This window comes from Haliaeetus albicilla, chromosome 12 (assembly GCF_947461875.1).
Source record: "Haliaeetus albicilla chromosome 12, bHalAlb1.1, whole genome shotgun sequence".
NCBI lineage: Eukaryota > Metazoa > Chordata > Aves > Accipitriformes > Accipitridae > Haliaeetus > Haliaeetus albicilla.
The window spans coordinates 22,305,054-22,319,236 of record NC_091494.1 but is presented as its reverse complement, the minus strand read 5'-3'; the positions used below and the strand labels follow the sequence as shown (position 1 = coordinate 22,319,236).

The following is a 14,183-nucleotide window of genomic DNA, read 5'->3' as shown; positions in this document are numbered from 1 at the left end:
GAGGTAAATATGTGAAGAAAAAACCTCCAACATTCTGCAGCATCTTTTTCAAAATATATCCCTTAATGCAGAAACACTCTCAAGCAACCTAGCATAAACAATTTAACTCTGCCTGGACAAATTCTGCACACGTTAACACCTTTGTTTATTAATATACATTAACATAGTCTCCTGTTTATAGCGTACCTTTTATCCCAAAGGACACAAAAAGCACTCAATAAACGTAACTAACAGTTCTGTGCAGACTAAATAGAGGGATTATTTCATCCAGCACCAAAACACAGCAGCCACCCCTCAGTGTCAGCTGAACCACTCAAGGCTGCAGTATTTTAAGTGAGGAAGAGAAATTGGACCCAGTTGAAAATCTAAGGAGAACGCAGGTAGGCTGAATGTAATAATTTACCTTGCGATGTGTACTGACAGTGAGGGTTTGTTTCGTGATAGCAGAAGGGTGACATGAAATTGCACCAAATGTTTCCTTGCTAATTCAGCAGCAGACAAATGACCCAGGTGTTAGTGTTTAGTACCAGAGGTCCAACACATTTCTTATTCTACATGTTCCATAGTCTCCACAGGCACTTCAGGTCCTATTTCAAGAACAATATTTTACCTTGAAACCAAATTATGCCTGGGAGAAGAGCCATGTTCCAGGGGCTTAAGGCATCCATCCCACATGAAAACCTGGGTCTAAAGGAATTAACAGAAGTCTTTATTCCACAAAAGTTCAGCAGTCTGGATTATCAGACATAACTCCACCTTGTGCATCTCCTCAGCTTTATTTAAATATTAAAAATATATATCTTTTTAATATATATAAATATATATAAAGGTCTAACCAACACAGTTCAGCCTACACAGCCTTAAGGGGAGCAGAATGAATCCTAACTCTATCCACAAATAGACCACAGAATTATTAATTCAGATCCAGCAATTTTGCCTTTTCCTTTAAACCATGCAAATTATTTGAGGGCAATTGGGGTGTACTACTATGTGTAATGACTAAAAATAACCCACAAACATTTTACTAAAGGATCTTTCTTACAATGAATGATGTTGTGAAATCCAGAAATCTCAAAACTCAACTTGGAAGTCATGGAGACAATAAACATGGCACCTCATAATGCTGTTTTTCCTACAGAATCCTTTTCCAGATTAGACTGCATTTGAACCCTTCATAAAATATTATTTATTGGATGTCAAAAGTTTCTACACTGTGAAAACAAGACTTGTTATTATGCATTTGGTGTTTACCTATTCTTGCAATCAGTCTTTAAAATCTAGTATAATTTTTTCCTGTTTTGATGCTACAGTGAATTTGCTGTGCTTAAGGCAACAACAGCAATATTTTTCTCTCCACATAGAGAGCAGAAATAACTTTAAGGTAAATCTAACACACGCAGGCTTTCCCAGTGCTGAAATCTTTAATAACAGAATAAGCACTTTGCTGATAATTTTTGCCACACTGAACATCACCTGCCAGAAATCAGTAGGGGAAAAAAAAAAAAAAGAGGGGGGGAAAACCTAAGGAAGAATTGGTCTAGCATCAGGGACACTGAACAGGGGCAAGCCACAAACACTGCTACATTCCTTAACTCTAAATAGAATATCAGAAGTAATAAAAGTAACTGTGAGAATGGAAGGAACAGATTCATCTTCAGCCACTTCTCCATGTGATGAGCAACAGCATTCAGCCAGAAAGCATTTCCTGCTCTGCAAAACCACAAATATTTGTAGAGCCAAAGGGCATTGTTCTTTTCAGTGAATAGTTTCAAACTATTTGAATGCTTAAAGTAAGAAAATGTTCTTACTAGTTACTGTTATTTAGTCAGCAAGTTGTGAAACCCTCACCAGGTGAGAACAGCAAACAACTGCAGACAGGATCCCTGCCCCTAAGAATTTAGAGGTTGTGGCACCGATCCCGCAAGCAGATAAGCACGGGCAGACCCAAGAGGGGCTCCAGTAAACTAAACAGTTCTTGGTGCTGCTGCATGTAGCCAACTGTGCAGATGCAGTCTGGGGAGATGGGTCTAGCTGACAATGCTGCAAGCCAAAAGAAGGAAGAAGATACAGTTACTACTAGAAAACCAAGGCTGTACTAATACTGTACAAAATAAGATAGAGTTAGAGTGGAAGGGAAAGAGCAGGACATAAGAGTAGGAACAATACTGTATTCCCATTAAAAAAATAAAATAAAAGGTTGACTGCTATCCCACAAAAAGTCTCATCTGCTAACGTGGCATAAGATCATTACTCGAGAATTTGAAGCTATAATGGAATAATGCAGTGGGACAAAATCCAGTATCAGTCAGAAGATGGGTAAATCACCTGTGAGGCTGCCCCTGAAAATGCTTTAAATGACATGAGCTTGTGCAATAGCATGGGGCACCAAACTCGGAGAGATCAGTCTTCTGTGGCAATGGGGAAGAGATTACCCAAAGAAAGCAAATGCAGGTAACAGGACCCTTATGTAAACAAGGCTACAAGAACACGCCATCAAAGTGCAAACAGAAAAAAGGGACACCAGCGCCATGTTCAAAAGGAGCACAAAGATCCCTGAGCTGGCACCAGCCTGAAGCCACACATCAGCCCTGCAGAGCACAACAGAATCTGGAGCAATATCACCGTGCAAACACAGACAAATACGGCCTCCTTGCTGCTACCGGCTCTCCCAGAAACGGCTGCCACTGAGCTCCCACAGTACTTTGGATTTTACAGTCAGCATGTGCAGAGTCAGCTTAGGTGTCTGCTTTCAGGTTGTGGCTCATCAATTACCCATTAATAGGTTTTAATAAACATACCCTTACAGACGTAACTGGACATGACCATAAGGAATAAAGAAACATGTAGTATGATGCTTGTAATGAAAATAAATTGATCAATCTAAAAAATAGTAATAAAAATCACATTATTTTCTGTACTTACCCCCCGCCCAAAAAAAAAACCAAACCAAACCCCAAACCAACTTACTTTCCCAAAAGCTCCTCATGCTTTTTGTTATCCTTTCTCCAGACCTCAATGTCCAACATATCCTTCCTGTCAGAGAAGTAGTGAAAATCAAACTGTTCCCTCCACTGAGGATTTGCACTCTTACACAGTGTCTAGAAAACATGCAGTTATAATATTTACTTTTCTTAAATGGTACTTATTTCCACAGTAAAGCACATACTAATTCTTCTACAAGAAGAAGGATGGATATTAGGGCATCAAGCACTAAGGTCTTTCCAACCACAGCTCCCCAGGCCTTCATGCATAGCCTCATCTTCCCTAAAAACTCTTTCCTCTCTCCCAGGAGATAATATGCATGTGTGACATGAATGAATGCCTGGAGAAATTCTGAAATGCAAGGCGGATCCACCAGCTCCACTTTCAGTGGACAGTGGACATCATTCAACATCACACACTGGAAGACATCAAGAACAAACCTTTTTAGGGCAATCACCAGCAAACGGGTTTGAATTAAGGAACCCAAACCATTATTTTTTACCCTTCTATGTTGAGATATAGTCAAAGAAGGAGCAGCCTTAAAATTGTTAACTTCCTGTTAATTTGGTATCTCTAAATTGTCCGAGTTCAGTGAGATTGTTCATGTGTTCGGGTTACTCTGAGTATTCACTAGACTGGGACTTAAATCACTTGCAATTCATATCACACTACACTACCCACCATCAATACCAGCATGGCCACTGAGAGAACAGGAGACGGGATTAGCTGGACCATGACTGAGATTCTTCCCACCTTGTCTGCTTTTCTGGACCATGAGAGATTGTACTTCATAAGTTGAATAAATTCCAGGAAAGAACGTGAAGTACTGCTAATTTGAAGTTGTCTTAGGGTGTAAAAGCAGCAGTCCCCAGCCTTTGCTGGACCCCAGAAGGAAATACTAAGCAATTAACTCACTGCAGACAGCATTGTATTTGACTCCCCATTTTAAACTTTTTAATTTTCTGTGACTGTAAACAGTGCAGTCTTGCAGATTCCTGACACAGGCTATGGACCATTAAAGAGAAACATGAAAAGGGATCTTAACTGGAATAATGCATATTTATTCTAAAATAACTAACCCATTTGTTATTTTTCAAAGCTGCTTTTCTAAATAAAAACATTATACAATGACCTTGGTTTGAGGTCCAATGTGGGGGACAGAGTGCAGGTTTCAGATGCGCCTACATCTGAACATCATGTTCTGTGAACTTCCTCTGTACATTTTGACAGGAGGGGGTTGGTTTATTTCCTTCTCCTCCTCCCTCCGCACTTCCAGTTCATGACATGCAGAACTCTTATTTTCTCAACAGAATATTATGTTAATTATAGCCCCTCTCCTTATTAGACTTTGGAGATGAAATGTGTATCTTTGGGAACCCCATTCATTTCTCAGATTCCCATGAAACAGTACTGGATACAGGTAAACACAGCCTAGAAGAATAAAAATTCAAATCAAAACCACGGAATATTCTGTGTGTTTTGGTTTTGTTCTTTTTTTTCCTGTTATTGGTAACATTTTTCAAGAAAGCTGCTTTAAAGACATAAAAATAAAAAAAATTCCCCTGCACTGGGAACCATTTCAGATCTGCTTTTCCAGAATACCTAACATTACAAACCTAACTTCTGTATTGGCAGAGAACAACACACATGATGCATGTAGCTTTATTTCATTTCATATTAATGTCAAACATTCATCAATATGATGAGTATGTTAAACGCACAATAACAGATACACACAATATTCCTAGCTTCCTATTTCTATATTGGCATGTAAAACATATTAGTAAAATGTTAGTGTCCCTGATCTGGTCTCTTAATTTTGATCTCACTTATATAAAAGAGATTCAAGAATAGTTCCATCTGAGGTAGCAACACCAGTAAAAGAAACAGCAACTACCTTATTGGCTTCAGCAAACTTAAGGAAATCCTTAATACTTACCTTACTCTTGTATCTTTGATCTCCCAGTTTGAGAAGAATAAAAATCTCTGCCAAGCCCCCTCCAGGGATGTTCTTCCCCTCCAAGAGTGTGATGGTGACCAGCCCGTTCCACAACTGGTTCTTGCGCAAAGAGTCAGAGAGTCGCACGCTCCGCATGAAACTCGACTGAAAAGCAAGTCAGTGACACGAAACATTTATACACCCAAACCCACATTTTTATGCCCAAACTGACTGTGATATGAAGGCACCAAAAGTGAGAGAGGTACCATGATCCCCTAGGAATAAGCAGAGAACAGAAGGCAGTAGGATGCTCTGGATTTTCTGCCTCTACTGTACTACGGCTGGCCCCAGGAAGGGACGGTGCTCAGCATCAGAGCAAAATCAGCAGGGTTAGCTTAAACCACCAGAGAAGTCGACTTCAGCTAACCTGGCTGAGCTTTGGCAAGAGCAGACCTCGATCATTGAGAGCAATCTGTCACCTTGGCTCAGGGAAAGACACAGGAGAGTGATGGGGAGGAGAGGTGGAAGAGGGGAGAAACTAAAGTAAACTCTTACACGTTTCCAGCTACGTCCATAAAACGCAGGTCTGTCCTTTCTGGGGAGACAGCCCACAATCATAAAGTCTATGGCCAGGTGAAAGACTGAACATGCATCTTCCACCTCCTCAATCACTCAACCGCCCATCATCCGCATTAGCTCTTCGCCTCCTGCCTTTGGAGCTCCTGCTTCCAGAAACTGAGCTCACGAATCAAAAATACTGATGCCTGCTGAAAAAACACTGACACCACTGGGCTCTTTATCTGGAGTTATGGTTACCTGGTAGCCACATTTGTTACCTTTGCAGCTTCATCCTACACAGCACGGCTGCGCTAACAGTTTGCTAACTGGCAATATTTTATTGGACAGAGGATGATTAAATAGGTCTTTATTTGGGGGGAGTGAGCTGGAAACATTAAAACTCAAGGCTATACTTTTCTTCTCGCAGTAAAAATCCTGCCATATTTTATTCTCGTGAAGCAACTTTTAACTTGCCACACTTCAGAGCTTCAATCATGTCATATACAGGTGGGAGCAAGACGGAGGAGAAGATTTCACAAGTCACTTTAAAACAGGACGTGTTAGCTTTAAAAGCAAGTAAGAAATGTTGTTGCTAAATAAAACGATTGCAAAAGCACCTGATGTCTGAAGATTACTTTTTATGGATCAATTACCCAGCAACAAAATTCTTAAATCATGGGTGGTGAACTCACAAATTTTTTACTTGCTTTTTACTGGTTAAAATACCTAACTCTTTGAATCCCACAAGCATATTAATATACTTCTATTTAAACACCCCGTTTGGCTTTCCTGGCACACCGGTTAAAAATTCCTACCTTTAAAAAGAAAACGAGATTTTGATTCATAAATCCAGCTGCAATGTAATTTCTTTTTTATTTTTATTTTTTTTTTAAGTTCGTCTTTTAGGCCAAAAAGCTAAAGCACGACTGTTCCCATGGACATACTTCAAAGTCCCGGCAGATATATTCCTCCCTAAACACTGCAACTATTTCAAAATCCTTTTTATAAAAAAGGGAGTAATGTCCACAAGGGATCAAAGGGCATTCTACAGTCTGGCAATCGCCTTAGAAAAATGGCAGTGCTTCCATGAAATATGCCCTAAAATAATTTTGCAGCTTGGTATGTCCTAATTTCAAATTGGATGTTTATCTTGGAAAGGCTTCTATCTAACTTGTCCATAAAACAGCTCCACTTAGCTCTATGAGCCCTGTGAAAATGGAATCCAAAGCTGGCTATTAAGGGGGCCTGGAGATTGCTTCCATATGGCATAACAGCATGGGAGTGGAGGGCTAAGGCCTACAGCAGGCGCTGCTTGGCTTGAGCTCCCCATCTATCCATGGACACTCGTTGCATTACACCATAACATCTGGATTATTGCTTGTAATGTCCCTGGGAAATATCCACTTCCCATCAAAGCCTTTATCTATCTCAGTTGTACTTTGAACATTTTAGTATTTAACATAGTCGTGTTTGATGTGATGTACTTGCTGCTTTAGGACCAAGGATTTTCCCTCCCCCCCCAGCTTCTTCCTTAGAGGAGGAAGACGTATTTGATGTTAGTTCACACACACAAAAAAAAAAACCACACAAAGTTTATTATCCACGTTACAATTTCTTTTAAAAATAAAGCATCCAGTTCCCTTCAAAGCTTCCAGGCTGAGCACCAAAGACAGTTGTTATCACTCAGTTTTCAAATCAAATTTAGATTCTTTTCATTTTTTAACCAGGCCAGAATTTTAGGGAGTCACTCAGCATTGGGGGCCTTCCTACCCAAGTTCTGTAGCATGCATAACCCCACCCTTTTAGCCACTGACTCAACAGTTCAAAGGACTGTTGGGAGGTACCTAAACCAGCCTGGATTCCACACGGTCCCAGGAAAAATCAGCGCCTGCAGCTCAGTATTACTAGAGCACATTGCAATGCATCAGCTCTGACCTTCCAAAGCAGGTGGCCTCTAACAAATGGCCTCGCGCACCCCCTCTCCGCATGGCTGCGCAGCTGCAAAAGCGCTCTGTGCTCATCTCAGAAGAGGCGTATGTTGGTCTCCAGCTAACAGGACCTGGCTACTTTCTGGACGAGATCTAGCATCACTTCAGAGCATCACGCTGGACAAAGAAGCCAAAACATTTGCAACTGGTTTAGGGCATAGTGCTGCTCTGCAGCACCTCGACACAGGCTCGATGACTGCAGTCTGCTTCCCACCTCCCCCAACCCAGGTCTGCCACCTTCACAAGCCTCTCTACAAACGGAGCAGCACGGAGCCCAGGAAGGCTGCTTGCCTCGTATCCCTGCAAGACAGCCCGTCACTTTAAGAATGCTTTGGATTTCCTGGACGTGCCCAGGTCATTCCCACAGCGTGTGCTCAGCAGGTCTGGCACATCTCTTGTGCCTCGTATCATCTACACGCACACCAAAGAATCACTCTGTGCGTGCTCTGCAGCCACCTCTTCAGCCTCCCCAGGTATTTGGCAGGCTGTTCCTCTGACCACCCTGATGGAAATCCCAGCCAAACAGGCAGTGTCTCAGATTCCACTCAGTTTCTCGAAGGAAACACATCTGGGGAAACCCAGATGTGTGGTAGAGCCACAGACCTGGACCATCAATGAGTCAACTTTAGTGTTGCCTGCGGAAGAATGAACTATGGAAAAATGCCTCCCAGGTGACAAGAAATTGATATTGCATTATTTATTTTCAAAGTCTTACCTCCTCTCTGATACCCCACACCTACTTGTTCCAAACTGATTTACACAGAGTTAATTGATTAAAGTTCACAGCTTCCCTCTGAGCTAGCAAAACTATTACAGAGCAGAGCACAGAGAAGTGCAGCGATTAGTCCAACGAAGTTACTCGGGGGCAAAACAAGCACTGAAAAAAACCACCCTAAACCCTCCTCCCTCCAGCCATCACTACACTAACCTGCCTTCACAATGAGAGCAGAAAAGTCAAAGCCCCTGTCTATACTGGCCAGAAAAGGACATAACTGCTTAATCAGTGACAATTTTAAAGTGTTTTTATCTATTCAGCTCTTCCCTTTCCCTGTTAACTTCCAGGCTACGGACACCTCCGTACTTGGGTACTTCAGCTTCTCCTGCTGCTGAACCCCAGATCTTTCCAGCTGTGCTCCCAGACTGGATGCCAGGTCCTTCAGGCCTCTCCTGCTATATTTTCTTGTAAACTCTCTGCAGTCAGCCAGCTCACACTCTGGCTACATCCCAGACCAAAGTAAAGGTGCCTTGCAGAGGTACAGAAAAATTGGCTGAAGCTAGGATCAGGCTCTAGGGCTGGAAATTCGGAAACACATGCTTTATGATGGAAGTTGGCACAAGTCCCAAGCACGAGACATTGGACAAGTTTGCTTATTCCTTCCTGCTCCCCAATCACTTCTGAAATCAAGATAGCCTGGAGACCAGAATTCAAGGGGTTATCTCCAGATAGAGCTCTGATTTTGACTGGGCTCTGGGTGCAAATAACCAGTGATACCACAAAGGCTACCTTCATGAGCTGTTCACTGCTGTAAAATGGATAACAACTTGAACAAAAAGCATCCCTCAAACAAGCCAGCCAGAAAGAAAACAATATGCACAAGAATATCCAGAAAGCTTTACTCTTAAAAACAAACTAGATGCTTTTAATGTTTAAGAGCTCATGTTTACTGCAGACTTAGGGACTGGGCAATATCAGGTAAGTAATGAGTAATCTTCTCTGAAGCAAAAGTATGGCCTGGTCGTAGAGCAGGACCCTGCCACATGAAGAACAGAAGATGGTTCTTCTCCCTGCTGCTTCAAAAGAACATTTGCCCAGAAAACATCCCATGTCTCTGAACAGAAAAATTAAAAATCAGTGCTCACAATACCATTTTCAGAGTCTGGTTTCTGGTTTCAAAATTAATATAAAAGCTTCTCACGCCAACTTTCAATTCTTTATTACTTTCTGGTTCTGGTTTAAAGAAGAAAGCTGCACAAGAATGAGGTGGGCCATATTCTGCCTTCACAGAGCCAAATACAGGAGACGAGCAAAAATGACAGAGCTTTGGAGGGGAAAGAACCAGCTCATTGACCCAGCTTCACAAAATTCTTTAGGAGCTCGAGTCTCCCTGATAACACCATTTGTATATAATCTCCCTCTATAGGCACCCAGCAAATCCCCTCTGGTGCATCAGGGCTGCTTTCAAATCTGTCTCTTTTCCTGACACATACTTACATGCCCCAAGTTCAAACTTGTTTTTGAAGCAATAAAGAGATGCAGAAAAATTGTACATTTAAATGACATGGCGAGGTGGCCAAGTGTGAAGCGAGCCCATCTCTCACATCTTTCATTTAAAAGGATGAGACAGGACAACAGAAAGCCTGCTGCAATCCCTGTGAAGAGGTCAACGTCAAAACTGGGCCACGTAATTTGCCATTTGAGAAAACAACAACACACAAATAGGAAGACTCTTTGGACCTCTCCTCATTAGGCAGGGAAACCATTTTGCAGAGGCAGTCTCCCCTTGGGAAAGAGGAGAGGGCAGCAAGAAAGGCAAGTGAACCGACACGAGATTGCTGCCACAATGCGTGACCCTGTGGCAACTGAGTCCCTCCGCTCCGCAAAACGCTTGGAGAGCGTCGCTGCCCACAGGGTATTGTGGGAGAAAGTCAAATACAATGAGGCAGGCAAAAATGAAACCTAACAGCCCACACAGGAAAGAAGAAAAAAAAAAAGGGGGGGAGGGGGGGGAGAGTGAGGGATTTTCCCCCTGCTATGAGATGCCAAGGAGCACTTTGGTCCAGTCAGCCTTTCAGCCAATTTATTCAATCAGCTTAGGCTATCAAGGTGGCAATTGCGTCGCTTTTGTTTCAGGACTGAACTGCTGCAGGTCAATCCACCCCAAGCAAACCCTCTTATTTGCTTCATAGATGTTTAACACTTAAAGGTTATTCAGCTGTACAAATGCTGGAAATAGCGTGTGGGGCACTCAGGGTGAGACTCAAGCCACCCAGGACAAACAAGGCTACTGAGCATCAGCATGTTGGGCTCCAGCAGAGATAGCTACCAACTCCCTCTGCACCCCAGACAGACCCAGAAAGAAAAAGAGAAAAGAGTGGAGAGCCTGCCAATACACAGATATGAGTGCATGCATTAATACTGCCTAATAGTATCCTCTTCCTTTTGCAATGCCACCCTCCATGAGAAAAAGAAGAAAGCTGAGCTCTTGGAGACAGCTCCCACAGAGGACAATGCCATTCTCAGCTCCCATGAAAAATGAGGGATCTGGATGTGCTACCCATGTCTTGGGAGTCCGCCCAAATATGCGATGATTCCCTTCTAGCAGCACTAAAAAATATACACTGTGTAATCAACGGATAGCTAAATCATGCAGTTCAACAGCTCTTGTACCAAAAAGATTTAAAAGACAATATTCAGTTGCTGAAATCCTTCCTGCATACTATCTGTAATGATCGTGAGGCAACCATAGCTGGACTGGAGATCTTGTACTGCTGCTGTTTTCGTTGTTGTCTGAAATGTAGCTTTTTCTTCAAAAAGCAAGGGAGCTCAGAGAACACACGTGAAGAGTGTACGGTATCCACAACAGCTCACGTGAACCTCTTTGCCAGTCTGACATGGAGTTGCATCAGGTATTTATGCCCTCAACAAAGGTACTAACCATTTGGGTTGAATTTGGGAAGTCAGCAAGAATCCCGTGATTAATGTGAAAAGACTCATTTACGATACGGATGTGCCAAATCTGCACTAAGATAACATAAAATGGTCAAATTAGAGTATAACCAGATTTCTTTCATATAGGCAATACAGATTAAAAAGAGCTGTGAAAGCTATACTCATTTTGTCCATCCTTAAAACAGTCATTTTCCCTGTATTTGTAGAAGAAAAGCTAAATATTACAATAGAGGTCAGCTATAGTTCAGCACAAAAAAAAAAAAAAACAAAACCAAAAAACCAACCAAACAAACAAACAAAACAACAGGAAAACTACTTCAAATTAAAAAAAAAAAAAACACACAACACTTTTGTTTGCCTAAACCTACAGAGATGAAATTTTGAAATTTAGATCTGTCTCAGTTCAGCTGTTCAAATGGAAAGTATACGGCCTTTTTCTTCTTCAACAGTCAACCACAGTCAGCTCAGTAACCAAAAAAGAGACGAGTTTGTGTGTCCGTTACAGAGCTCTCTCCATTTCCCCTGCCCTCCTTATTCCTGTGTCTTTATCTCGTCCAGCAGCATTGTTTTCTACCCCATCATACTCTGTGGCTATTCTTCCATAACCTCTTGTGCCTTCCCTAGACACCTATATTCCCCATGCACACAATTTTTCTTTCTAGCCTTTATGTTCTGCCACAAACTGCTACTACTGCTTCCACAGACCAGAGTTTCCTAACTAAAGATGGTTATTGATGTACAGTACTAGTGTTTTAGTGCAGTAGCAGAATCAATAAACTAGGAAATACTGCTTTGTCAGATTTTTCCAGTGCATGCTGGGAAATATTTTTACTGCCTTTGGATGGTCACAGAGCTTTTCTTTAGAGATCACACTGGAGCATGAACTGTGTCTTCCCTAGGAAGAACTGAAGCTCTCCTACCCTCTAGTGACTGGAACAGAATAGAGCACAGGGTTGCAGCTTTTTTTTTTTTCCCCTCCTCTTTTAAACAATACTTTCACTTCTCCTAAATCAGTACCATGCTTCAGCATCTCTTAATTTTATTTTAAAAGACACTACGGCACAAGCCAGAGTCTTGAGACATGAACGACCTGCCAGTATGGCTTATGGCTTAAGATCCAAAAACCCATACATAAAAAAATTATTTAAAATGCAATGAGATATAGTGTACAAGTAAAAAAAAAATTCCAGCTACAGCAACCAAGACAGAAGATTGGCTATTCTGGACAAAAAGGACCAGAGTTTAAAAACCTGGCTCCCTTTCCCAGGACCCAGAGCCAACCAGCGTCAAGAGACAGCTGTGTGTGCATGCGTGAGAAAAAGGGGGATCAAGCTACACTGATTGAGTGAGGGCACAGTAATTTCCAGAGCTTTAGTTAAAAACTAAAGTGCTGAGCTCTTCAATTATTCCATCACTTTCTGTCATACGGCATTCAGGGATGCCTGGCGGCTCTCTGTGCCGAGCGCCGCAGGAAGGGCTGCGATACCCCTGGAAGCGGGGCTCGCGGAGCTGCCGTCCAGCTCCAAGGGCTGTACTTCGCACTTCTATTGACGAAAACATACTTGCTGCCACAATACCTGAGAGGGTTGGCTCCTCTACATAGCACACCACAGTTGTAACGAATATAACAAGAGGAGGTTAATTATTCAATTTATTTAGGCGTAAACCAATAGTTATATAGGGAAAATATCAAGATGCATATGTGTTCTCATATGAGCCAAATTCTGTTTTTCAGAAAGTTAGACTGTATAGCTCTCAAGCTGGGTACTTGGGCCTGCAGTTTCTATATCATTATTATTTACTCAATAGCAAATTAAAGCTTTACAGAACAAATAAAAAGCCACAGTCTGTTTCCCAAACAAGTTAAAATCTAATGCAAAAATGGGACAGTACAGGAATATAAAAGTAACGGAAGCCTGCAGGGACACTACAGAAGACCAAGGGAAGCAAGTTATGTAGATATGTAGCAACACACAAATCTTAGAAAACCTATTATGTTGCTGATAATGAAAACTTCCTGCTCAGTCTCCATCCCAAAACCAAAAGGAATTTCAAAACCCACAGGAACGACCAGAAGAACTACTACCTCTCAAATTCCCCCAATGGGAGAGGCAACCTAAACAACTAGACTGGGAACCAGGAGAACCATGTTCAACTCCAGTACTGACTACTGGCCACCTTTTGGTTATCCTTAAGTAATTCAAATCACCCATAGCTCCTTTTTGGTTGTATTTACACCCATTTCTGTAGCACAGACAGTTTTTCTCTCTTTCTACAGCTCTTTGCTGAGTGGGGCTTACTGTCACTTGCCACTAGACGCTACAGTAGGACCTACAATAAGAGAACAGCAGCAATTTCTCATCACATTAAAAAAAAAAAAAGGCAAAAAAGCAAAGAAGCTGCCATTGCATTTGGACAGGTTGCGTCTAGACTTCAGAGTTTTCATATTTTCACATTTTCTGTTTCAGAGGAGGGCACAAAGATTTTGGGAGTGGACTTTTTTTGAAGAGAAAAAAAAAAGCATGGATTACCTTGGATGAGGTTCGCTTCTTCCGACTTGACCATCTCTACTCATGAGCCCCCACCATCATACCAAAAAGAACCCAGAGAGAGGAAAAAGAGAAGAAGTAAAACAGAGAAAGTGTTTAGTAAAATAATTCAAACAGCAGCTTGTCAAATGTGTTAGAAAAGCTTAGTAATAAGTAGGGGGCTGGATCTACTACTGCATTCATCTACCTCCCCTCCCTCATGGAACATAACAATCAAACTCAAAATACCTGCATTGCACCAAAAAAAGGAGGAAATTAGAAAAAAGAAATCAAGAATAAAAAGTGAAGGGACCCAGAACCATTAGTAAGAAACATGGCTTATACTTTTGGTGCCATCTGGTTCCACAGTAAGCTAATTTAAAAAGGAAAAAAAAAAATCATCTTGCTGTTAAGTGCTAATGTGGACAGAGCCATTTCACTATTCTGATTCCACTGGAAATGGCTAAGCAATTTGCATTTGAAATATGAGGGCTTAAAACATCGTCTTTAAAAAAAAT

At 41.7% G+C, this 14,183-nt stretch overlaps 1 protein-coding gene across 1 annotated transcript in view; it reads right to left on the bottom strand.

Moving 5' to 3' along the window:
• Window positions 1–14,183, bottom strand: part of MCTP2 (multiple C2 and transmembrane domain containing 2) — a 106,343-nt gene that overhangs the window by 70,320 nt on the left and 21,840 nt on the right. Inside the window, exons 7-9 of the mRNA XM_069798502.1 lie at window positions 13,669–13,704; window positions 4,922–5,086; window positions 2,968–3,098 (exon numbers count right to left, since the gene is read on the bottom strand). Coding sequence (XP_069654603.1) covers window positions 2,968–3,098; window positions 4,922–5,086; window positions 13,669–13,704 — 332 coding nt within the window. The remainder of the gene's footprint in view (window positions 1–2,967; window positions 3,099–4,921; window positions 5,087–13,668; window positions 13,705–14,183) is intronic.